This window comes from Phasianus colchicus, chromosome 7 (genome assembly GCF_987193195.1).
Source record: "Phasianus colchicus chromosome 7, bPhaCol1.hap1.1, whole genome shotgun sequence".
NCBI lineage: Eukaryota > Metazoa > Chordata > Aves > Galliformes > Phasianidae > Phasianus > Phasianus colchicus.
The window spans coordinates 13,757,271-13,782,509 of NC_143442.1; the positions used below are offsets into that span (position 1 = coordinate 13,757,271).

At 45.0% G+C, this 25,239-nt stretch overlaps 1 protein-coding gene and 1 long non-coding RNA gene across 6 annotated transcripts in view; one reads left to right on the plus strand and one right to left on the minus strand.

The window, feature by feature from the left end:
- MARCHF4 (membrane associated ring-CH-type finger 4) overlaps positions 1-24,972 on the minus strand; it is an 80,316-nt gene extending 55,344 nt beyond the window's left edge. For both annotated transcript variants that reach the window (XM_031590577.2, XM_090143748.1), the window contains exon 1: positions 24,076-24,972. In XM_031590577.2, coding sequence (XP_031446437.1) covers positions 24,076-24,537 — 462 coding nt within the window. In that variant the 5' untranslated portion in view covers positions 24,538-24,972. The remainder of the gene's footprint in view (positions 1-24,075) is intronic.
- On the plus strand, positions 5,010-10,765 carry LOC116227340 (uncharacterized). 4 transcript variants are annotated; one of them, XR_016468007.1, is made up of 4 exons: positions 5,010-5,055; positions 6,277-6,321; positions 7,088-7,229; positions 8,296-10,764. It is a non-coding gene; the product is annotated as an uncharacterized LOC116227340 (long non-coding RNA). The 4 variants fall into 4 exon arrangements; XR_004166541.2 differs by having other exon boundaries at positions 7,150-7,229; XR_016468009.1 differs by having other exon boundaries at positions 5,017-5,055; positions 6,234-6,321; positions 7,066-7,229; positions 8,296-10,765.
- Positions 24,973-25,239: the final 267 nt, after the last annotated feature.

Consider the following 25,239-nt stretch of genomic DNA (forward strand, 5'->3'; position numbering starts at 1 on the left):
GCAGCAAAGGAACCCAATGCTGTGAAAAAAACAGGCTTTAATGAATCTGTGAGCATCTACACTCATTTGAAGATAATAGTTAGAATAAAGCCCCAGGACTCAATGGAGAGTCACTTAATGCCAAGAAGATTATGATCTATTGGACAATGAGGCTCATTAAAGGCAAGGGCTGGCAAGCTAGAGAAAGTGAAAAATTGCATTTCCTGAAGCTGAACCTCCTAAAAAGACCCATATCCAAAGGCAGCAGGTTCTCTTTTGACAGTCCTAGTAGGCTGGGATGTGAAGTAGCGGATGGGGATGAGTCATGATAATCTTTTTTCCCCTTAGCAGATAAGGAAACTGAGGCACAGTCAGCCAATTAAATGGAGATAATCAGTGCATTTCTGAGAGCTAATGTGGAGACACCCAAACTTCTCTTCCAGGCCATAAACATCTGTAGTTAATGACAAAATGTTAATTACTGGCAATCAGCTAATGAGGGTAAAAGCTGAACTAATTTTCTGCTGCCTGAAACACTGCTCTAGATCATGTTTTGCCCATCAGCTGAACTGCCATTTAAAAGAGGATGAAAAGGAAAAGAAAATAGCATTCTGGCACTTCACTCTGTCTCCCCTGCCAGGCCAGATTAGTGCGGGGGAAGGTCTCTAGTGACAACAAGTCCGTGTTCCTATGTCAGGCAATGGAGCAGCTCTGAGCTCAACACTGGGCTAAGGGTCCTGCTGCAGCTTCACTCTTCATAGAGAGATGGGGGCAATTTGCTACCCTTCTTCTTGCCCACTGAGGGGTTCAGCCCCAGTCAGCTATGGCATGGGGCAAGTCTAAATTCCCTCATCTTGTGTTCTGAAGCTGGAGAGGACAGGCCTGGAGCGCTAAGCCAGCACGTAGCATTGCTGTGCATGAGTAACCAGCAGCAATTCTGGAGGAGGCTGTTTGCTAACGCTGGGCAGAATGATTCATGCCTATGTCACGGGCAAAGTGGCGATAGCCCTGCAAAAAAAGGCAGAGCCATGGGGTGCTTTGTCATGATGGTATACCCTGGAGTGATCAGCCTGGGTGGTCACATCGCCAGTGCATGCAACAAAATCTCTCTGCAGCTCCACTGGGCAGGGACAGACTCCAGGCTGCAGACACTGAGGAACTGACACCAGCGTGGAACACTTTGTGAAGTCTGGGGGAGTCATGGTGTTGTTTGATAAAGCCTCCTGCAGTGGGCTAGAGGGTCAGAAGGCAGAGTATGGTTAGTACAGCCTATGGCATGCTAAGAACAACTCCAGCTGGCATTGTTCCTGATCCTGGAGGCTGATTAGCTCAACCTCCCTTCGCAGAGCAGATTCACTGCATAGAGGGAGGACTATGACATTTCTTGCTCCAAATGGTATCCCACCCCCCTGTGCACTTACACCCACGTGCTAGCAGGATGAACATCAGGATGCTCCAAAATATGGAAGAAATGGTAAATCAGCACATTTTTGTATTAGATAATGCCATCCTTCATCAGGCTTCGGAGTGAGAGGACAAAGCAAACCAGAGAAATGCATTATCTTCAGGAGCAGCTGTGTCAGCTCCAAGCATGGGGGGGCATGGTGAGCTCCCCAGTTTCAAAGCAAAGCCCCAAGTCTGTATCACAGCATCCCTGTGCTGCTAGATGCAATATCTACACTGGATCTGCAAGAGACTTAGAGGCAGCACACAATGAGTGGTGAGAAATGCATGTGTTAATAGTGACATGGAGCTGTTTCCCATTTGCCTTCAATCAAGGCTACCCAAGTGCTGTGTGATCTCTCATACATTAAACATCCAAGCACCTCTCAAAGCTTGCTGCTCTCATTTGTACTTCACATATGGTGCAAAATGATGCACAAGCAGGGCAGAGGGAGCAGCTGCAAACTGCAGCATGGGATGTGCCAGGGCTTTGGCTCTCCAACACCAAAATCTGTCCTATAAAGCAACTGCAGAGGCTGAGAAGTCCCTTTATTTTGACAAGGACAGTGGGAGGCAGAGCAGAGGTGACTGGAGCAGCCCATGCATGGGATGGGGAGCAGAGTTGAGGGGAGGCAAAGCTGCCCATCAGGGCTGTTCCACTCCTGGCTGCTCTGTGTCCCAGCTCAAAGCTATGCTCTCACTCAGGGGAGTAATGCCCAGGTGTGAACACCATCTGTACCTTGCAGAGGGGGATCCAGCCACAGTCAGGCCAGTGTGGGGTGCATGCATAGGCAGAGGCAGTTTTGCCGGTCATCACAGCCCTCTTTGCCAATGCCATGGAAAAATACGCCTGGACTACTGCTGCCAACTGTAGTGGGAAAATCCGATGGGTCACTTATCTTGTGATATTCAGGCTGCATCTTACAAATGTGCTCCCTCCAGCTCTGCTTGGTGAGAGCAAATGAGCTGCATGATAGGCATGCAGGGGTGGCGGCACCTCCTGCTTCTCCTGCATTAGCACAACATGGCTGGTGTGCCCTACTCTGCAACACTGAGTCGATAACAACTATTCTTATTATCTTTATTAATCAATAATAATATCCTTATTTCCTCTTGTGGGGCTTCCCAGTGCATCCTTTCTTATTTATCCTTTGTCTTATTTATGTTCCCAGCTTGCAATTAGAGCTGGGCGAGCGGCGCTGACCTGGCTGCTGCAATCCAGCCGTGCTCTCACAGGCGATTCCCTATCAAGGCAGCTTCAGCCAGCCTGCCTGTGAGCAGGGAGCCTCACAGAGGCTGGGTCTGAAGCCATCAGCTCCTGTAAGGCAGTTCTGAAGGCTGTAAGTACCTAAGGTCCCCCCAGGGAGGCTCGCAGACATCTGCTGCAGCTGTAAAAATATATAAAATAAGGCAAGGTTAATAGCAGCTATCTCAGGCATGCATGTGTCTCCTTTTTTCTGACTGCCTGGGGGATGCGTAATGGTCAATGCCTTTACCTTTGTGGGGTCCCCAGGGAGAAGGGACAGCGCGATGTCCCCAGGTGCCAGCACATGGGCAGGGATGCATGGGAGGACACGTGGGAAGGCTCTGGTGGACTAGGGATTTAAGCCACGGACTTCCAAGTGCCAGCATCCTGCTTTCCCACCATGCCGCATTCTAACTAGTCTGTATCCCCTCCATGCTTCGCATCCATTGCTCCTCTAACAAAACCAGCTGGTCCCACCCTGCATGGCAGCACCCCTTCAAAAAGCAAATTTCCCAAGCCAAGCCACGTTTTCACAGCAAAATTCAACCTATCCACGAGAGCCATGCTAATGCCCATTCTCTCAGCAAGAACAAAACTCATTCTGCCTAATTGCCGCCAGCAGCAAGCTGCCATAACAAAGGTGGAACAATGGTGGCAGCGAAAGGCAGCGCTGCTTCCCAGACTCAGAACCCGTCTTTTTGTGCTACGGCTCTTAAAGCACAATGTGAGGCTGGGCTCACTTCTTCCGCTCAAGGAGCAGAGCCTGCTATGAGCCTTGTACACACACCCGGCTCTGCGCACAGGGAGGTGGCTCGACTCTCTTTGTGCTTTAATATTTTTTAAATGAAAGCCCAAAATACATCGCAGGTGAGAATTTACACTGTGGACTCTTTGTTTCCTGTGCCTGGCGGGCTTTGCAATAGTTAATTTTGCTTCCCGGAGGGCGGGCGGGAGGTGTTACTATTTGCGGTTTGCCGAATAGCACAGCGAGGTGGATGGCTGAGAAATGAAAGCTGTGGCCTGACCGTGCTTCAGGGAAGCATTAACACGCTTTCTTCCTTCTTCCTCACCAGCACAGAGGCATTTCACACTTACACCTGGGTCTAGCTCTCTGGAGACCGCACATCCCTTTACTACTGCCTTTCCTTTCATGGCAGCTTGAGGACAAGCCCAGGACCACACCCAGGATCAGGTTCCTGGATGAGCCAAGGACCTGGTGCCAGCCTCACATCGTGGTGGTGGGACTTGATCCCAGTCAGACAGTACAGGAGAATGGAATGAAATTTGAAAAGAAGAAATGAATAGCAGTTTAAAGGATAAAGTGGAAATGCAAAGCTGAGGTTGCTGCTCACTGCAGCAGCGTGGGTTTAGATGAGCTCGGCTTGCTTGTGAACACACACCACTAAGTGATCACAAAGTCACTGATACACCGAGGAAAGAGATGTAGATAAGGTTTTGCTTTCTTTCATAGAGTCACGGAATCATCAAGGCCAGAAAAGACCTCTAATATCACCCAGTCCAAGCATCCACCCATCCCCACTGTGCCCACTAACCGTGTTCTCAGTGCCACATCCACACATTCTTTGAACACCTCCAGGGACGGTGACTCCACCACCTCCCTGGGCAGCCTATTCTAGTACCTCACCATTCTTTCTCAGATTATTTTTTTCCTAACATCCAACTTCCCCTGACACCTTTTGTTTTCCTTGGTACGTCCCTGCGGCTCCTGGCTCAGTTACTGAGCAGGGAGATAACACACTGGGAGGACACACAGTTTCTGAACTGACATTAGTCTGACTTTGTTCACCACAGACATTTTGCCTTCCAGCACCACATGTCTCATTCTGTGCAGTCTTTACCCAGAGCATCTCATTTGTGTCAGCCCAGCCCAGCCATTTCTACCCCTATACACCCCTCTGAAGACACCAGCAAGGTGTCAGCCTCTATTAGCTGATAAGTATATTTTTTGGCTGCTACAATTTCTGAAGTAGGCAGGCTGAATGCAGACTACTAGCAGAGAGAAGGCACTGCAGGACTTCTTTTGGTATTGTGAGCTGGGGGCTCATGCTGGCATCCTCTACTGCAGGACTCCCTAAGATCAGTACTCTTGAGGATCTTCCCTCAGAACAGATGCAATGAAACATCTTCATCTATCATACAGTGCAGCGGAATTGCCAGGTCACAGCCTGAACCAATGGTTGAGCACCAGGTGAGAGGGCATGGCTAACCCAGGGAGCTCAGGTGCAAACAATGCACCTAAGTGACTGGAAGGAGTTCAGCAAGGATCCAGTCCTTCTTACTCTCATTTAAGGGTTGGCAGCTGAGGAGCAGAAGCTTTCTGGGTAGGTATGGTGCTCTTCTGAGGCTCTCACTGGTTGCTGGAAGAGGTGAGCTAACTTTTCCTTCTTTATCACCTGCAATTGCTCTGTATCCCATTTGAAGGCACTGTTATTGCCTTCTTTTGCTATATGTATGGTCTAGCCCAGTTTTTTAGGGGAGTTCTCCCACCTAGATGTTTCAAGGAGATCTAACTCTTCAAAGTCTGCAAATATCTGGATGTAACAGTGTCAGAGGAAGATGTACCCCTCTTAATCCTTCCCAATAACATTAACTAGACAAATTAGGAAGAAATTAAGCAAAAAGGGAAAAAAAAAAAAAAAAAACAACATGCTGAACATTAGGGAATATATCTTGACACTGAAGTGCCTTAATGAGTTGGAGGAGGCTGTGCTACTCTTGGCACTTGGAAATAAGTGTGTAAAAACAGAGAATGCAATGGAAGCAATATGTCTGTGTGGAAAGGTAAAAGCTTGAAAAGTAGGCCCTGAATACCTGTGATGCTGTTTGAAGAAGAATGGATTCAGCAGCTCAGATTTTGAAAAATCCCAATAATGCAAATTCCTTAAGTACGAGCCAAGCCTATGAATAGGATAAATCTCTTAGTCACTTTGCCAGTGATATCCTTCTAATCTCATCCTTCCTCAGCGATCCCACTCAGAGAGTGAAACGCTTTGCATAAATGGGTTTGCTGCTTAGAGCAATCACTCACGCCTCCCACTCAGACCCCAAGATCAGAGAAGTCCCCTAGATTAAGACTGTTACTATTCTGAGTCCAAGGCAAACCAGGAAACCAGGGGCTTGAGGGAAATTATCAGAGAAGGGAAAGCAGAGGACAGCTCCATGTTAGGAAAGAGTGTGTCCCATACTGGTCTTAAACTGTACAGTGGGACCTTTAAGTGCTTTACCAACAGAAATAACCCAAAAGCAAGGGATTATAAACATACCTGTGAAAAGGTAATGGTAAGTGAAAGGCCAAGCCAACTTTTTCTAGAAGTAAATGACACTGAACTGACAGTGCATCCAAGGGGTGTTCCCCAGAAAATGTCTCTTTCTGCTCAGTGGGGCCAGCAGCTTGACATTCAGAGCTGAGATGTGCTGAGCTGCCCCTCCCAAAACAGGGGTTAGAGATGACCTGACTAAGGTTAAATAGTAAATTGGGATTCAGAGACATCCCCTGAGCTCTGATACCCATGAAGTACAGTGGAGCCATTGTCCCTCAAAAAAGGAGAAACTCAACACTGCCAGTTTGATTTTCCTGTGGACTGCAGGTCACTCTATGGAGGCAAGAAGATGACTTTGGATGCCAAAAAGAGGTAAACTATGCTTATTCATCTGAATTATGCCTAAAACTATGGCCAATCATTTGTCTTTTCCTTGATGTTCTTTTATGGCACATTGCATACACAAGAACTGTTCTCAGTACTACTTATGTAGCATATACTCCGTTAGAGTATGTAATCTCTTAAAATACAAGAGCTTTCCTTATAATCCATGCACATGTAAATCCCTACAAATATTTCATACGTTCTTATCGCACCAACAGGAGATAGTTTTAACGCCTTCAATGAATGCATGAATTTTCAGAAGTGTCTGTTGCATGCTTACTATGTTTGTCCCTGAGTACTGTCCCCCTCCTCACCACTTCTTTATGAGATACAGGTGCTCTCCCTTCGCTGTGGAATAGTTTCCAACAGCAGTTTTGGTAGGATACTGAAAAAAGGAATGAATATACTGACCCCTCAGAAGCCAGAGAGGTTTTGCTGTTAGCAGCACCAACTGCACTTCCATTGTTTTACTGGGAGAAGGACCTGCCATGTGCTGTTTCTGTCTCGTTTACAGAACAGCTTTTCTGGGCTGTAGCTAACTAAAGTAGAGCACAACTCACCCAACTTTTGAACTTTTATTTCTGTATGAAATATGTGGGGCTGCAGACTGTCCATCACATCCTGTATGCCCCTCATGCTTAGGCTGTAGTCTTCTATTTGACTGTAAATCATCCATTTTAATTAGATATAAGACAATTATTATTGGTTTTCAGTGAGTCACTTTTCTTTTAGTAATTAGTACCTGTCAGTTCAGCCAGCCCAGAGTTGGTGTAACCCAGTGACTTCAAGGATGCATTTAAAACCTCTCCCACACAGCAGCTCATCATAAACACTATCACTTTTCCTGCCTTGTCCACTGGAGCTGTGCAGTGATCATCTTGAAGACTCCAAGCCAGGTAAGCAGTGAGGATTTTCTGGTCTGACTGCAGAAGGAGCTGCCCCATAAGAGAACAACTTGGCCAAGAAAAGGCAGTTCACCTTCCTGACCCTATTTCATTGCTATGTGCTTCAAATTCTAGCTGCGTCTGTCTCTTTATGAAGATGTCAGACTGTCTCTTACACTTATTTTTGCTTGCTACTTCAGCGTGGCCTTACTTGGCACCATCTCCCATCTGTTTACTACTCTTCAATGTCTTACATGCATTTCTAAATCACGGTGTGTTTATAATAATATGAATACTCAGCATTCACAGAGCACCTAGCTTCGAAGTGTTGTACAGATCAGGAACAATCCCTTACAGCTTTCCTAGGAGGAAGTGAAGGTTTCTAGACTTACTTTATGGTGGGATGAAAGGGTTGTTCCTATCATCAGAGGAGAATCTGAGTCCAGACAGTTTATACCTGGATGTAGTAGCTATATGCACAGTGGGCTTTTGTCTTCCTATATAATCAAAGGAGGGTCTAGTCACTGCTGACAGTGGAGCCCCGAGAGTGAGTCAGCTGAACAAATGTAGGTGTCTAGCTCTCCAGCTCCACTGACTGTATTGACTGGGGGCTCAATTGAATTACCTATTTTGAGAAGTTTTTCCACTAAGTAATCACTGCGTGGGTATGAATCAAGCTTTTGATTTTCTCTGCCTAGACACCCAGTCCACATGCAAACACCTACAAGGTGACACTCATGCTGAGATGTCTGCAATCCAGAGCTGCATTCTGCCTCAAGGATGTGCCCAAGATCATGGCTTGTTTACAAAGCTCAGGAAAAGTTAAGATCTTTGGGTTGCTGCTCTTCTATCTTCATTCACTTGAACTGGAAGAGTAACCATCTAGTAAAGTTGTACTTGTGGATGATTTACTCTAAATGTGTCCCCTACACCTCAGTTTAGATCCTGTTTAGTAACCAGTTACCAAGCTACCGCCTTGATCCTAATGCCTGGTCTTTGCTAATGCTGCTCATCTTGGAAATCTGTTTGCTGCTCAGCTTCCCCCATCCTTCATTGTACTTTTTTTTTTCTCCTGCAGAATGGCAGATCTTGATTCCTCAGGAAGTGGAGACGCCCTTCTCCAGGCACTCATGAAGGCTATTTAGCTTTCCAAGCTCACACAACTCTGCAGGCACAGATACATCTGTGCAAGTGTTTGAAAAAAGGTTTGACAAGACAGGGAAGGCCAAAAGGAAATAAAGTAGGAATTACCACTACTAGGACTGTCCTATGATCCAAAACTCCCTTTATGAGTAGTAAAAACAATCCTAACTTCTCATACATCATAATGACTTAGGATGGCCAGGTCAGCTTGCTTTCATGACTTGGTGAACCTGCTGGCTGACCAGCCAAACGCATAGATCTTTTCAGTGAATGAACACAGCACTGTATGGGGACTGAAATAAAGCAAAATACTGATCTCTGAGTACAAATGTACAGGCAGCAGCGAGGAGCACTCACCTTCCAAAGGACTGCTTTCTGCAGAGGAATGTCCCTGGACAGGAAACTTTTGGGTTGTGTGTTGTGTCTCCAACACTGTGGAGAGACTTCCAGGAAAATGCCTTGCAACAGCTTGAAGCTGCTGCTTCTACTCAACTGCCCAGATGTGCGCTATGGCCCTGAGCCACTTTCAACAGGAGAAGATGACCCACAAGTGACCATTTAAGCTCCTTCTCTATCCAATTTGGTTCAGCCACGTGGCATCTGCCTTCCACTGCACTGCCACAGATCTGTGCACAGCAAATCCCTGCCTAATAATGAGTGCTGGGCTCAGTGCATGCTGTGATGATGCAAGGTGGCTATCTGCTGCTTGGAAATCACAGAAGTGCGTGGAAATGCAGAAGGGTTGGAGGGTGTGTTAGGGGGAACCTGTGTCCCTGGCCTATAGCATCCCTCGGAGCATCCCATGAAAGCCCTGGAGGGTGTATAGTCCAGGATTGGAGCAACGCACTGAAGATATCTACCTTTAATGCTGTGTGTGCATTTCAGGAGTTGAAAAAAAAAAAAAAAAAAAAAACAGCTCAAGGCAATGTAGACAAAGCAATTTAAAAGGAAACAGATTAAAGACAGTCATGTGAGTGCAGCTGGGTCCTAGTAGTTATGCCATATGCATTTATAGGTAGATATATATCTGGCAAAGATCCCTCCCTCTCCTTCCCTGCGGGATATAAATCTTGTGGAGTGCTATTCATGCTGCCACCCACCCAATACTGAGGGGACCGGCGCATCATCTGAGGCTATTCTGACACACAGGGTTTCCAAACTCTAGCAACAGAGTGTTGACAAGGAGGCTCCTAGGTTTTATCTGAAATCTGCTGAATTCAATAGAGCAGCCTGAGAAAAGACTCAAGGGGTCTAAGCTTGCAACAGTCAAAGTTAAGGCAGGCTGAATGGCAGAGATTTGGATGGCTTTCCCAGTCTCCATGTGCTTTTGCTGCTACTCATTTCCTCATCTGTATCTGCAGCATAACTGCTAAGTGCCAATAGGGGCATTTATTCTGGGGTAGAGGGTGTGGCCAGTGCTGATGGCTGCTAAGGGTATGAAAATGCAGAACAGCTGCCTGTAGAAGTGAGTTTTGAACTCCAAGCTGTTTCATTTCCAGCTGAGCGCATTTTCCCTTATTTTCCTGCATACAGAAAGAACATTTTCTCTTGTGTCTAAGTGCCACTCCTTGTCTCTACAATACAACAGAACAAATAGCCTAATCAGACTGAAATGCAGAGCATGCTGAAAAATTGGGAACACTCAGGACATAGTCAGTGAAGGTAAAAGTCTCCCTTGTTGTAGGAAGTGATAAATCCCATAGAAAGAGTTACAGAAATGGAAGGGCAGAACTGGAGTGATGCAAAGGAGCAAGGATTATGGAAGGTGAACATCCCTGGGCTCTCCTGCAGATGGTGGGATCACCTGCAGGAACACAGCCTGGTGCTGGTCCGAGAAGCAAAGCATATTTTCCAACCAGTACTCTCCCAAGATCATCTGCCTGTGCTATTTCACCAGAAAAAAAGAAAAATAACTGGATCCAACCCAAACATAAAACAGAGCCCTGATATGGTGGTAAGCCTCTTGCCAACTTCAGAGAAGATTGCAATATTCACCCCGTGTGTTTCTGATCCTCCTAAACACACAGACAGCAGCTCAGTTACAAACACACACACATTTGTACTGTTCTGCATTTGCAAATAATCTCTGACGTGGAGCCTCTCAGATTGTTCTGCAGAAATACATAAGCTTGCAGCCATCACTGCACTGTCCTTGGTGTACCAAGACCGTGACAATTTCTGAAGGGTTCCAGCAGCTTAGTTCTCTTTCCCAGTAACAGAGGCACTTTGGCCACCTCTTATCAAAGTTCCTCCTTTCCTTGAACAGCACAGAATTATTTCTGATATTATCTCCACGGTACATGCTCATTTAACTGGCCTGCAATTGCCCATACCACCTGGCTCTCCGTTCCAATTGGGTTTTCTCCACTAACCAACTTCCAAGATGCTGGCTCAGGTTTTCAGGGCTTCCCATTAACATCCTCCATGCTTGTTCTGTCTGAGGGGAAAACGTCTTGGCTGGGTGCAAATGCCCTGTCAGAAGAGGCCAACAAAAATAGCTGATCTTGGACTGTGCTCAGCGGAGAAGACTCTAAAACTTATAGTGTGTGGTTCCTTCGTGTTCCTAAACACACAATTTTCTAAAAAATGTAGGTATTCAAACTTGCTAAGCTGGCTTCTTTGCTGACTAGTAACAGTGGACTTTTTTTCCAACAGTTCCATTGTTATCACTTGGTCACTTGTTTTCACACAACTCATATGAGCTTAAGAATTCTGCATCCTTTCTTTGTCAAAGGTGGCTGACTTTGGCAAATAAATTTATATGTTATTCAGTGCATCTCCTGGACTTCTAAACAGATCTTGCACAGATAAGCACTGTAGCTTAGAAGTATCTGTAGTAATTGTAAGAGAGCAAGCTAGAAAGGGAGAAAAAGATTTTTTCATTGTTAATATACATCTTGGGACAGGATTTGAAGCCTTCCAGCTTTCCAGCCAAATTAAGTGAAAGCAGAAAGCAAAAATAGCCTGTAGAATGACAGTGAGCTTCCAGCACTTGTAACAGAATGCTTTTGTTTGTTATAAAGAAACTAATGCCTATTTCGGTAGCCATTAGTCAAGGTACAATAATAACATACTGCATAGTTTTAAAGATTCCTGATTTTAAAAAATCTGCATTTGCAAAGTTGTAAACCTTACTTACAAATCTCTTTTTGCCTTTCCTTCTGTTTAATGTAAACAAATATTTCTCGCTCAATCAAGCTTTTCTACGATCAGTTTTTCTGTGACTTGGATTTAAAATAGTTTCACCTCTTGGAGGCTTAGTGATTATTGGATCAAGAAATGTCTTGGCTATGACAAACAGAAATATCTGAGCCTTTGCTATTATTAGTGATGTTTGTTCTCATTCTTCAACCTGTGGTTGGGCAGCTATTTTCCCTTGATATTTATCTGACTACCATTACAAAAATCTCAACCACTGTCCAAATCCACCCTGGGGAGCTAAAGCAGACATTTAATCCTATCTTTTGTAAACCTCCTGCTAAAATCACTGTAAAGGCTAAGGGGAGATCTTATTGTTTTCAGCCATCTCATGGATAGGTAGAGCAAAGACAGAGCTAGACTCTTCTCGAAGGTACCTGATTATAAGACAAGAAAACAGACACAATTTGGAATGGCAGAAATTCAGATTGGAAATCCAAAAAAAAAAAAAAAAAAACATTTGCACCAGGAGGGCATTCAAATATTGGACCAGGTGCCCAATATTGGACCAGAGAAGTAAGTAGAATAACCATCCTTTGAGTGACGCAGCTCTCACCTTGACAAGGCCCTGCCCAGCCTCAATCAGTCCAACCTACTTGAGCAAGCTGATGGAGATGACCTCCAGAGGTCCCAGCTTCCTAAATCATTCTATGGTCATTTGATTTTGTTCGAGCTGAGGTCATTGAATAATAGAATCATCAAGGTTGGAAAAGACTACTCAGATCATCTAGTCCAACCATCAACCTGTCCCCACTGTTCCCACTAATTGTGTCCCTCAGTGCCACATCTCCACAGTTCTTCAGCACCTCCAGGGATAGTGACTCTACCACCTCCCTGGGCAGCCTGTGCCCATGCCTCATCACTCTTTTGAAGAACAAATTTTTCCCAATATCTAATCTGATCTAAAAACTCAGAATTACCTCTTTCTCCTTATATTTGCATCACATGCCTGAGCACACCTCCGAAGAAATGAAGCAGCATCAAGAAAAAGCTGAGAGAGGAATTCTCATGAGTAGCTGCAGTATGGGAAAGCCAAGGGCTCTCCTGCACATTTTCACATCTGCAAAAAGGGCAAGAAACAAACCCATGAGAATTGGCAAAGAGAATGCTGATGGCAGCTGGGTCAGGTCATGGCAGTTTAGTATGCTCAATTTTATGTAGGAGTCCTCCCTGTGGGCTATGGGGGCTGTAGAAATGTTTTTCTTAGAAATGATGTAGCCATCCTGTCTATGAAGAATATTTTCCAAATGTGGGTTAAATGTAGGTGACAACACTTCTGCTCTCATATGTCAGAGGAGGCTATGAACTGTTTTTTTCTAACTTGCTGAATCTCATGCATGTTTGCCCAGTCTGAAAGTTTCTTGCTTTCAATCTGATGAGGAATAAACCTGTCTTCAACTATAGAACATTTTTCCTTGAGGGAAATCTTTGTCAGGCAGCCTAAGGGTTACAAAAGCTCGTTTCTAAGGATACATGAAGTACATGGTCCTTCCTGTGACAGAAAAGACAGAAACTCATATGCGAAGACAATTTCAGTTCTTTCTTTCCCCAGATTTTTTCCTTGGGCACTGCAACAATTTCCCATTGTCGAAGATTTAAAATCAAGATGGGGTATTTCTTCTCCAGTCCTTGCACAGCTGTTAACCTTCAAGCAGGAATTTCATTGACTGAACTTATTTCACTGCTATTATAAAAAGGTTCAGACTACACTAGCCCAATAACCTCCCTCAAGCCCTAAATCTTGTCAGAATTCACCTCTCTTGAATGTTAAGGAAATATTGGTTTTTTTACGTCCTAAAATGTGAACTCTCTGGGGCAGGAAAAGCCTCTGCGTTACTTCTTGGTGCTGCGCTTGACATACTGACATCCTCTAAAGGTTACCACCATATTAAAATAAAGAATGGTCTAGAGGCCAAGAGCACCTATAACTTTACTTCTTCCTCTTGTGCAAACCCTCTCTTTAATTACTTAACTGCTATTTCTCTGCTGATATAATACTTTATTATTACCTACTTTTCTTGAATGCTCATCTGATCCGTCTTAATGTTCTTTTAATATCACTTGGAATGGGATAATAATCAGCTTGTACTTTCCCAGTACCTTTAATCCTGACAGGTCCTAGTGCACTTAACAAGGAGAAAAGGAGAGGGAAAGTGCTTCATTTCCCAGACAGGACAAGGTCAAACAAGATACCAGACAGACTGAGAAGATCTGACACAACTAGAAGTGCTGGGGGTGGGTTTAGTTCATGGCACTGTACTTGTGGAAAATGCAAATAACCCTCTGAGCTTTAGTTCAGTGCCCACATGAAATTACCAGGGTAGATGCTGATGTGATGTGGGTGAATCGTCAGCAGGCTCCCTGGGTGCCAATGCTGTATATTGTGTCTTCATCAGCCATCCACAAGGCTTTCTTAACTCTCCCAAAGACTGGGAATTGGAGTAAAAACTGGACAGGATCCACCTGGGTAATGACAGAGAACACTGATGGGAGGGAAGATGCACATGGAAGTTCTTGGGGCAACCTGTTCTTAAAGCATTCATCAAAGCAAATGTTCTTCACATTTTCATTTTGATTCAACTGAAGTAAGGCAATATCCATGCCAGGAAGATTGGAAAAAAAAAAAAAAGATTACAGAAGTGAAAGCAAGAGACAAGGATCTAAGCATGTGTTTGTGTGACTTGAAAGAAAGCAACAAGCAATCTGGGCATGACCTCAATACATAGCTGGAAAATGAGAGGAAAGAAGCTCAAGCTAAGGGTAGGGTTAATGGCCTGAGTGACAGAGTCGGCACAAGAGAAAGGCAGAAAAAAGATGAACATGGAGGAAAATGCTGGATACAAGAAATCTGAGCTACTTTTACTGATGCTAAAGCATTCACTAAGTCTGGGAAACACAAGGAGATCTGGGATTGGACTGAAAGAAATGACAAAATGATACCTGCAGGACTGGCCTTAAGGGCCATAATGGAGAAAGTATGCAAGCTGGAAAAAGATGGGATGGACAAAGACAAAGGGGGTTTGTGGGACTCCATTAGGGAGGAATGTGGAGGTAATGTGAACCACCACATCAATGTTAGAGTGATCAGAGAAGCAGGAGAAAAAGGGGAGGCTAGGGGAACATTTCAAGTAGGACTGGCTGGAGGCCTGGATCTATCAGAAAAGGTCACATTCAGCCTTGCTGAGGGTATCTTTAGTTGGGAACAGAGTGCAGACACCTGCAGTGAAATGATGGGAATCTCTTCTCCCATCCTGTATATGGTTATATGTGAGAAGGGACAGTCCTAGCCCTAAGTTTCATTGAAAACAGCCTTAAAGCTGCTCTTGCAGCACTTTTCTCTCACCCCTCTTAAAGAATCAAGGCAGAAGAACTTAAATCATTAACAGCATGAAAGATTCAATAGAGGGAATACTTACTACATCTGCAGGCTTATCTGAAAGGGGAAGACTGGTTAAAAAAAAAAAAAAAAAAAAGATGCAACTAAATGGGGCCAAGTACAGCTTCTCCACCAAGGCAGTAATTTCAACTGCACAGATCTAGGATGAAGGAGGACTAACTAGAGAGCAGTTCTGAAGGACATGAAGATTATATGGGACCATGAGTTGAATAAAATTAATAACCTTCTGCTGCTCCAAAAATAAATAAGTAAATGAAAGAAAAGAGAAAGCAAACATCACCCTGAAATGACTGGCATCTGTTATCTCCTGAAGAGGACTCAAAATCTTTCTGCACTACTCAGCATTAACAAAGACTCAACTGGATAAAGTTTCCACTTTAGACAGTGCTTTTAAAGCGGAATATGGTCCACCTGGTGAAAATCCAGAGGAGAACACTAAAGGATTATTGGAGTTCTAGAAATTATGTCATAAGAGCAAAGGTAAATTTGGGATTGTTTGGACTACAAAATAGCAAGGAGTATCACAACTTGTAAAGTCCTCAAAGGATCAGTTTTTGCTACATTTACATTCAGTTGCTGGATAAGGCTTTCAATTACTTACTACTTGGAAAAAAAAAAGAAGAAGAAGAAGAAAAAGGCAAAAGTAATTTGCTGTCCTCCTAATGTGGAGGGCAAGAAGAAATGGGCTGCAGCAGGAAAGATTGAGGTCAGACATTATATAAAACTTGCTAACAAGAGGGAAGAAGGATCATGAAGTCCTATAACAGGGTGTCTAGGGACAAGTGGAGTCTTCAACCACGCTCACCCTCAAGAACTGGTTATATCTGCCTGCGTTAGGTTTTTAGATGGGTGGACTAATTGATCTCTTGAGACCTGTGCACCGCCTACTGCTTGGACAGGAACAGTGCATATCAGTGCATGGTTTAAGTAACAAGGTAAATCCACATAGTAGCAGAGGTTATGATGGTAGCCACAGGAAAAGGCTTCACAGAGCCTGTAGTTACAGCATGCGTACGTCAGATGATGGCAGACACCCACAAATGCTCAATGTACTACAAACTTATTTAAAGATGCTTCCAAATGACATGTATTTTATGCTGAGGTGACAAACGTAAACACAACGTCAACCAATCAATCCTTGTCAGTCTTTGTCTCCAAAGGAAAGAAGGAAACAACCTGTGAAACATATTTTGTGTTATAATTCTTCTGTTCTTTACCATTATTTCCTTCATTTGCACCCAGGGAAGCAGGTTAAACTGATGTGACTGCTGTGGGTGATGATTTTCAGAGTACCACCAGTGTTTGAGCTACAAACAAAGGGTGCCTAGATAAGATGATAACATGGACCATAGGAAAACCTACGCAGAGTAGAGTCCCATGGGGTGGACAGGACCAAAGTTTGATGTATTTGTTGACTTTGACAAAGAAGAAGAGAAGGAGTTGAGAGAAAACCACCAAAGGGTTTAAAACTATGACAAAAGGAATGATGTGTGAGAACTTCAGCTTCTGGATCTTGTCATTGGAGGCCACCTGCTTAACAACTTTTCACAGGGGGCATGGCGACAGCAGATTTATTACCTACATAAGCTTCCAGGTTCTTGCTTTTTTTTTCCTCACTGGAGAGAAGGCAACACTCATCACTCTTCACTGCCAACAACCTCATCTGTTCTACTGTAACCACTGATGAAGCAGAAAAGGATAAAGGTCAGTTGTTAAAGGACAGGGAAAGGTAAGTAAGTTTTCAACATCAAGCAATTCATTGTAGGCAAGTAACCCTGATTAACAAAAGAAAAGGAGAAAGACAGAAAATTAACAAGCTGTATTATTTGAGCCTGCTTTTCCATGGGAAGAATATCATGTTATTTTTTGTGTTTTTTTTCTTTCCTGTTAAATCTTGCTGTTAAAACTCTGTTCTCCATGGACTTTATGGGTGTCCAACTTTTCGGCTTCCCTAGGCCACACTGAATAAAGAGGAATTGTCTTGGGCCACATATAAAATACTTAATACAGTTAATGCATATAAGTAACAAAAAGAGGGCAACGTATGCTACAGTATGTAGTGCATCTGAGCCAACGTTGTAACCTTTCCCACAACAGGACATTCATAGTTTTCCTCTTTTTCATCAGCTAGTTTTCATGAAATTTCAAGGAATTTAGTTCTTTTCAGATCTCCAATCCCTGCCAAATCTGATTGAAATCAGCCAATGGGTGTAGAGGAGAGCTGATGAGCATACAATCTAACAGCTAACACCTTCATGTGGCTTTATTACTTCAGTAATCCACTAATAACAGAGACTGGGTGGCCATAGATAAGGACCGACCATGATTATAGTCTATCTTTTTATTTTACTCTAGGGCTAGGTGTGAGGAAAACATAACCCATTTTTCAGTTCAGATTATTTTAATCCAGTCCATGTCATTAAATCAGCCCTTTCCACAGCTGATATTCTCCTGGGAGCTAAGGTGTAACTGCATGGAGAGGCTGAAATGCCTTTTTAGCAAGAGACTGTTGGGTCCTCACTCTGTAGCAGGCAAAGGGAGGATTTTAGGTGTGGGGCTAGTAGTTCTGCTGCTATTTCTGGCATAAAAGTTCAGCCGAAAATCATGAGCCCTACATATTGAAATAACACAGTCCTTGTATGGGAATTGCTATGTCACAGCCTGAACCAATGATTGAGCACCTGGTAAAAGGACACAGCCAGCCCTGGGAGTAGGTAAAAGCAATTCACCTGTGTAACTCCTTAAGCCTCATTTAAGGGCTGGCTGTCAGAAGGGAAGGTGCTCTATCTGGAGATCCTTCCTTTTGGAGTATTTGGTGAGTTCTGATCCTTGGGATGGGTAAGCAAATCTTTCTTTAATTGGATTGTGACTGTTGCCATTTTTTGGGTAATTTTGAACTGGTTATCTGCTATTGCCTTTCCCTACAATCCTCAACCAATGTTTTCCTCCCCCTGGTAGTGGATTTCTGCAGGTTAAGCTGAAGGGCTGCTGAGCACTTGCAGCTCCTTGGGAAGTGATTCAAGGACATCTTTCATCCAGAAGCCTTGGACCAAGGCCTGACCCAGGGAATGTGGATGAAGTTGGAAGTTTTGCACAGGCAATCACCTTTCATCAACTTGGAACCATGCATGGAGTGGACAAATAGGAAATGCAGCATCACAGACACTATGAATCATGCAGATTTTGGCACAACTGTATTTCTGACCTTTGGACCATCCTTGAATGGAAAAACACCAATGCAGGAAAAAAGCTGTCACAGTGGAGGCTCTTGCTGTGAATGAATATCTATTTGAAAGACACCTGAATGCAGTTCAGTTATGTACAAACAGAACCTTTCCAGGAGCAAGTGTTGCCTTTGTGGGAATAACAGTGACTCTACAGATGCAAACAATGGAGCTACATGCTTTTGCATTGCTTGTTCTGTCACTAACTGACATCAGCCACTGTTAATCATGGCTTGAAATGTATATTTAAGAAACAGTGACACAAACACAAACAAGTTCCTTCAGAAAGCTTTTCATATGGAGGAAAGTGAAAGAAAAGAAAAACTGTTCCTCGGGCTAGCTGGTGGCACTGAAATAAATGGGTCAGGCATCAGAGTTTCAGCAGGCACAGAAGGTGAACACCCTGTCTCCTGGAGCAATTAAAAGTCAATGGGATTAGCGGCCTTCACTATTATTTATAGAAACCCCACTGTGTGCACAACATTACTGAAATACAAGGGTCAAGTCCCTGGTACTGGTTGCCTACTCTTCTGCTGTTGAAGTTAATGGGAGCTTTGCCAATCAACTCTGTGGCAACAGAGTCTAAATCTAAAATAGATGACATCCTGTGCTCCGTTCAGTTGATAGCTTAAGCAAAGCCTTTGCTGAAGCCAAAGAAGTTCTGCCTGCACAGTACAGACTTCATCCAGGAACAGGTGAAACAGAAACGCTATCTATAGAAGTGCTGAAAGTCAAAGAAAGGAAAGCAGAGAGGTGGATTGAACGTCACAGGAAGCTTCTTCCCTTCCTTTCTGTTTAAAAATTGCAGTATACAGACTGAAATCTGATGAGCTGCAACCCAGCATTTCTTAGGCTTCAGATTTAGCAGGACTGGCTGTTTTCCAATGAATAATTCTCCTTCTAACACCACGTAAATGAATCATGTGGGAACACACCTATGAAAAGTACTTGGATGGGGTGTCTGCACTGTCATTATGTGTTTCAACATGTTCGAAAACAATGTGCTGATGTTCTAGCCAGCTTAGACAGATCTTACCAAACACCTGCATCTCCTTTCCTGAACTTCCCTGCCTTTCCACTTGCTTGTAATGCTACTTGTGTAGTTGCTCCTTATCACACTCATGCCTCTAATTCAGCCACAAGCTACCTCTTATCTTCTTTATCTTACTCTAGAAAGGAGATACCCAATTCTGCTTTGTCATACAACACTGTAAATCAGAAATCAAGCATGCCAGTAACTTCCTGCACTTTTCCATGCTATGGAGAAACCAGTCTGTAGAGTAACAATATTTCCTGGCTTAGTTTGTGATTTCTCTTCAGGTGCTACCAAGCAGCAAGCTAAGGAGAGCTTATGGGTGTGCCTGTATTTGTAACAGGAGCAAGTTCAAGATTCTCACCTGTTATTTCCAGTGGCACATGCTAAGGACTATCCATTCAGTGGTACTCAGCATGCATTGCTACTACATGGAACCATCAAGAATGGTGTGTTCATCCAGACTGAGGAGCAAGAATGATCCAGGAATTGCCAGGTGGGGCTGTTCTGGTATACAGGAGAGGGCTCCCTATGCATTTAGAGCCTCCTTAGCTCCAGGCAGGTTCTGACCATGGCAGCAAGTGCCTGCGTTATCTTACAGGCACGTTAAATCTAAACATGCATTGGAGAGGCAGGTCTTACTGGTTGTGTGCAAGGAGCTGTGAGCCCTGGGGCTATACACTAGCCCTAGTATCTGCTCTTCATCAGTGTTCTGATCTCAAGATTGATATCAGACCTGAAGAACATGTTGTACTTTCAGATGTATTATCTTTAATTCTGATGACTGTAGACATGATTTGGTATCCACGTGGCTTTACAACTAGGATTAAATATAGTTAAGTCCTTTGGCTTGCTAACATCCTGCAGAAGGGAGCTCCACAGCCCAATGACATATCACATAGAAACACATGTCCTGCTATCCACTCTAAGTTGTCTTTCCTTTCAATTTCCTTAAAGGTCTCTGTGTTCACATGTTAATGAGCTGGTCTCCTTAAAATCTGGAACGGACCTTAGTGGGAAGAAAAATCTATTCCCCAAGCTTTTTCACTGAATACAGAGCGATGTCCAAACTAGCAGCCTGCTGGCAAAAGTCACAGTCTGTTCCCTCTGATCCTCCTTAGCCAACCAGTCCTATCCACGCTATTAAAATCTCCACCTTTACAGTCTTCTTCCTCAGAACAGAGAAACACAGGCAGAAACTGACGGGTAGGAAGAGATGTATGTATGCTCTGACTGAGAATCTCACAAGCAATCCTTGAGACACTGATTTCCAAATGATCTCAGTTTCATCTAAGAATGCTTTTCTATTTATTTTCAGCACAGCGAGCACCAGCTCAGAAATCCAAAATGCTACCGTACTGCTAACTCCTTGTGACATGAGCAAACACTGTATCTGTGGATGCAGAGGGACTTCTCATCCATGTACTTTCCTGCTACTCTCCATGACTTGCTTTCAACTTGGATCCATACCAAGCACTATGAAACATATGTGAAAGCAGAGCTCGCTTTAGTTTCTTTCTCTTGCAGCACATTGCCAAAGATCCAGGAAAGCAGACAAGATTCTGCAAACATGAAGCATTAACTAAAACAGATGAAAATACTCCAGCATCTTTCTTTCTCACTTTCTCTCTCAAGCTCTGCCTTTCAATCCATAGTTTCAGAACTAGCTGACACAATGGCGCAAAACCTTTGAAAATGCCAAGTAAGCCTCTAAAAGGCAATGCCATTGCCAAGTTCAGAGTCCAGCCCACTGGCTTTCATGACATTAAGCCCAACATACAATTGTCTCTTCCAACAGCCAGACCCAAGCTGCACTCTCCATGCCCTTGAAGTGGGAGGTGCTGTGCTCACCTGGGCACCAGGTCCCTTCATTCTTGTCTGCATTACTGTTTTTCTCTGAATAACCTGCAAGGATTGGTTCTACAATAATGAGCTTTACTCCTTCCTACAGTGCTCAGCACATTTATAATGAAAGAATCAGTTTACTCATAAGAGCCACAAACAAACATGAGGAGCTTAAGGTAGAAGCAATTCAGTAGCCTGCAGTATTATGCTTAGTGGGCAATCATAAATTTAAAGTGAAAATCCCTACAGATTTTGCTTTGCATTAGATATTAAATAAAACCCACTTGTGAAGCTAGATCAGTAAGAAAGCTTTTTGGCTGCTGCATATATATATAAAAAAATCAAAACAGGATTAAAACATCTTTTGGAGACTCAATGTCATTTAATCTGAGTAAATAAGCTTAAAGCGCCTAACAGTCAATTTATAATGAAGACTTTTGTTCTTGGTACTATGATGCAGCCTTGCAAATTTGCCCACAGCTGCAGCAGTTTCAGATGTTTCTGACAGGTAAATAAAACACAATTTATTTCTGCCATTGTTATTAATCTGCACAGTAAAGAACTTGCAATTGCATTTTCTTTCCAATTGGATACATTTTCACGATGATCTTGGCAAGGGTGGTACAGAATAACGTGCATTTATGGCATCTATTGCTGCAAGCGTCTGAAAAAAGAGGCTTTGCTCAGCTGTTCAGCTGGAAAACAAATGAGGAATAAATATTAAATCAGTAACAACCACCTCAGTGAGTAAGAATGTAGAATTCAGGCTGCGTATTCAGTGGTTGGCAGCCTTGTCAATGGCAGGGGCTTGGTACTAGGTCATCTTTAAGGTCCCTTCCAACCTAAGGCATTCTATGATTTAGCACCATTGGAGTTTCATGGATGTAGGGGCCAAACAAACCAAACTGCGGGTCTTGACATCAGTGCATTGATTCAGTTCTCAGTCATTCCAAACCTTACTTGTAGAAAGCTGTGTCAGAATATGACCATGATTTAAAACTCCCAACTTGGGCCCACATATTGACTTGTGCTCACCAGTGCTAAATCTTAGCTGGGCTAAGGCTTTTAAGACATGCTGGTGAAAAAGAAATTATTTGCAGAATAAGGTACTACTGAAGGGAGACAGGCAGAATCCAGCTGTAAGTGTCTTATTATATTGGTCAGAAACTGTGAGAAGAGAAAGAGAGAAACTCTATTAAATGCCAGTCACATCTGCTCGGCTTCTCACTCAGGTAGGCTGGCAGATGGTCAGCAAACAGTCCCACTTTTACAACACAACCTACACAGTCTTTAAGCATGAAAATTAGCATCCAATTATTTCCCAGTGTTGATGTTTGCCAAGGAAGCAGGTTACTTCTGTTTTAATTCTGCTTAGGCTCTATTTGCTCAAACACGCACGCCGATCATGCGGGCGCTACGCCTCCTGTACACAGGCAGAATTGTAAGCCAGAGAAGAGTACTAGAAACGTGGAATAATGCAAATTCCCAGGCAGGGAGCTGCACAGTTTCCAACTTTTAGAAGAGACACGGAGGAGACAGTCAAGTGAGGAAGACATAAAGCATCTCCAAAAAAGAATGATTTCCTCAACTTTCACCTAAAATCCCAGTGAGAACTGTGTCTCACGGCTATCAATCAGCTGCAGAAGCATTAGAGAAGGCTACAGTCTACTGAGCACCTAGCTCTGATGGGGAGGACATGAGGGCATTCAGATGAGTCCATGGCAGGCCCTGCTTCTCCTGACGATAAATGCAAGCCCACTGCCCCCTCTGTGAACCAACACAGTGGTAGGCACAGTCACTGCCCAGCACAATGCATCACCCCCTGGAACTGGCAGGATGTGTGCCTGAATGTGGCCATTCTCAGGTGAACACTGGCTTTCCTTGACAGAGTGCACAGGTCCTTAAAGGGGGAAGAAGACATGGAGCAAAACCTGCTTTGCTCAGGATTTTAACGTATGCCCCGTGTGTCACAATCTGTGCCTGAAATAGCAATGGGTATCAGCTAAGTTGAACTTTGAATCATGCTTGTGCAAGGATCCCTTACTGTCGCAGAGCTACCCTGGATAATAAAGGTTACCTGCATATCTGGGTTTGATCACACAAGCAGAGATCTGCAGCCTTCCCCACTGCCTGCAGTTGTGTCACATTAAGTGCAAATTGTGCTGTGCATGTTATTTCATGGAAGTTCCCAGCTTGAAAACACATGAATTTCTTGTAATTGTCATTAAAGAGGGAGAATAATGCTCCAAGGGTGGCACCTTATGTTATAGTGGGATTGCATTTATTTAATTCTCCCATTTGATGGAAGGAAACTTCATTGGCCCAACCTCAGTCTGTACCACAGAGCATTTCAAGGCTGCTGCTTCAGCAGGTACAATTGGAGCCAGCAGTTTTTCTCCCCCCAGCAAGTGCAGTGGGAGCATGGAAGCTCTGGTAAAGCTGCAGAGCTCTTGCTGTGGGCACAGCTGATGAGGTGGGGTTGCCTCCTACCACGTGTTCCTACAGACTCGAGTTGTATTCTTAAAAGCCAACAGCACATTAAACACATCCTTCTGAGATTGTCACAACCAGATCCCCATCCTTCGCATCCTTTTTGGCATCATCACAACTGAGTACCCACTCGGGGATGGAGACCCCCATGCTGAGATGCACTCTGACTGTGAGTCCCTGCTGTGCCACACCTGTGTGGCTGTGAGCCTGGGGATGGGCACCTGGAGGCCAGGCTCCTGGGCTGCAGAGGGGCACAACCCCAACATTCCATGAAGAACCACAGCTGCAGTTAAGCTGAGCAACATCTGGCCCCGACACTGCCCAGCACCTGGGCTGGGGCCATTCTGGTTAGGGGAAAGCACGCCCATCTCCAAAGCCCACTGGGCTGGGGCCGTTCTAAGTTAGGAGCGAGCATCCCCATCTCCTCTTCCCCTAGGGGCCGTTCCGGTCGAGGAAGCGTCCCCATCTCCTTTTCCTCCGGACGAGCCAATATCCAACCACACCACCCACCTCCGCGCACGGCCTCACCTGCTCGGGACCCTGGAAGCAGATCCTGCAGAGCGGGGTGCGGATGCCGCTATCGACGCTGCTTCCCAGCGAGTAGCGGTCCTCGGCCTTGCCCTTGCCGAAGTCATCCGAGGAGGTGCTGCTGGGCAGGGAGGCGGGCGGCTCCCCGGCGGGGCTGCCCCACTCCTCGGTTCCCGGGCTGCCCGCTCCGCCGCCCGCCGCCGCCGCCCGCCAGCCGGGCCCGCGCCCCCCGAGCGGAGCGGCGCCGCCGGCCCCCGCCTCTGCGCCGCCGGGCATGGGAAGCGGCGGCGGCGGCGAGGGCGGCGGCGGCGCGGGGGGTCTCCGCAGCAGGAAGACCTTCAGGTCATTGAAGAGCATGCGGCAGCGGCACTTGAGGAGGCCTTGGTTTCGCAACATCTGTCTCGGACGGAGGAGCCCGCAGCAGCAGTAACAGAAAATGACCGCGCCGGGTGGTATTAACATGTGCCTTTCCTTGACAGGCGGGGATGAGGTGGGAAAGAAAGGGCAGGAGCCGGGCTCCCCGCGGCCGGGGGGCTCTGCTGAGACCTCAGTGCTGAGGGGGGGCTGCGCTCGCCGGCCGAGAAACGACAAAAGAGGGCGAGAGGGGGGAGATCCCCGGCAGCCCGCTGAAATCTTGCAATAATATATAAAAAAAACCAAACCCACTCTGCTCCCCGGGGGGATTTTATCCCCCTCCCCCTCGGACGGGGCGGATTCCACAAGTTTGTTTGCAAATCAGCGGCAGGAGGGAAGAAATCTCCCACGCCGCGGGGTCCGGGGGCGCGGGCACGGCGCTGTGCGGCGCTCCGGAGGGAGCCCAGCTCGGCTCCGGCGACTCTAAGCCTGTAAAAAAGAAGGGTCCGCGTCTCCAGTGGGTGTGGGGAAGAGGGAGAATATGGTCCTCTCGACAGTATTTGGCATCTCAAGTAATTTTCCTTTTCTTCTTCTTCTTTTTTTTTTTTTTTTCTTTTTTCAATTATAAAATAAAAGTCGCACGAGACCTGGTGTGTACCCGAACAAAATAGCAGCCGGTCTGGCTATCAAAATGCAAAATGGGTAGCTGCTGTTAATATCAAAATTGCCTCTTTAACAAAAAGACCTTCACATTGTTTATGGGAAAACACCCTACGTCTCCAACACTGTACTCCCAGGTGGCGTCAGAAT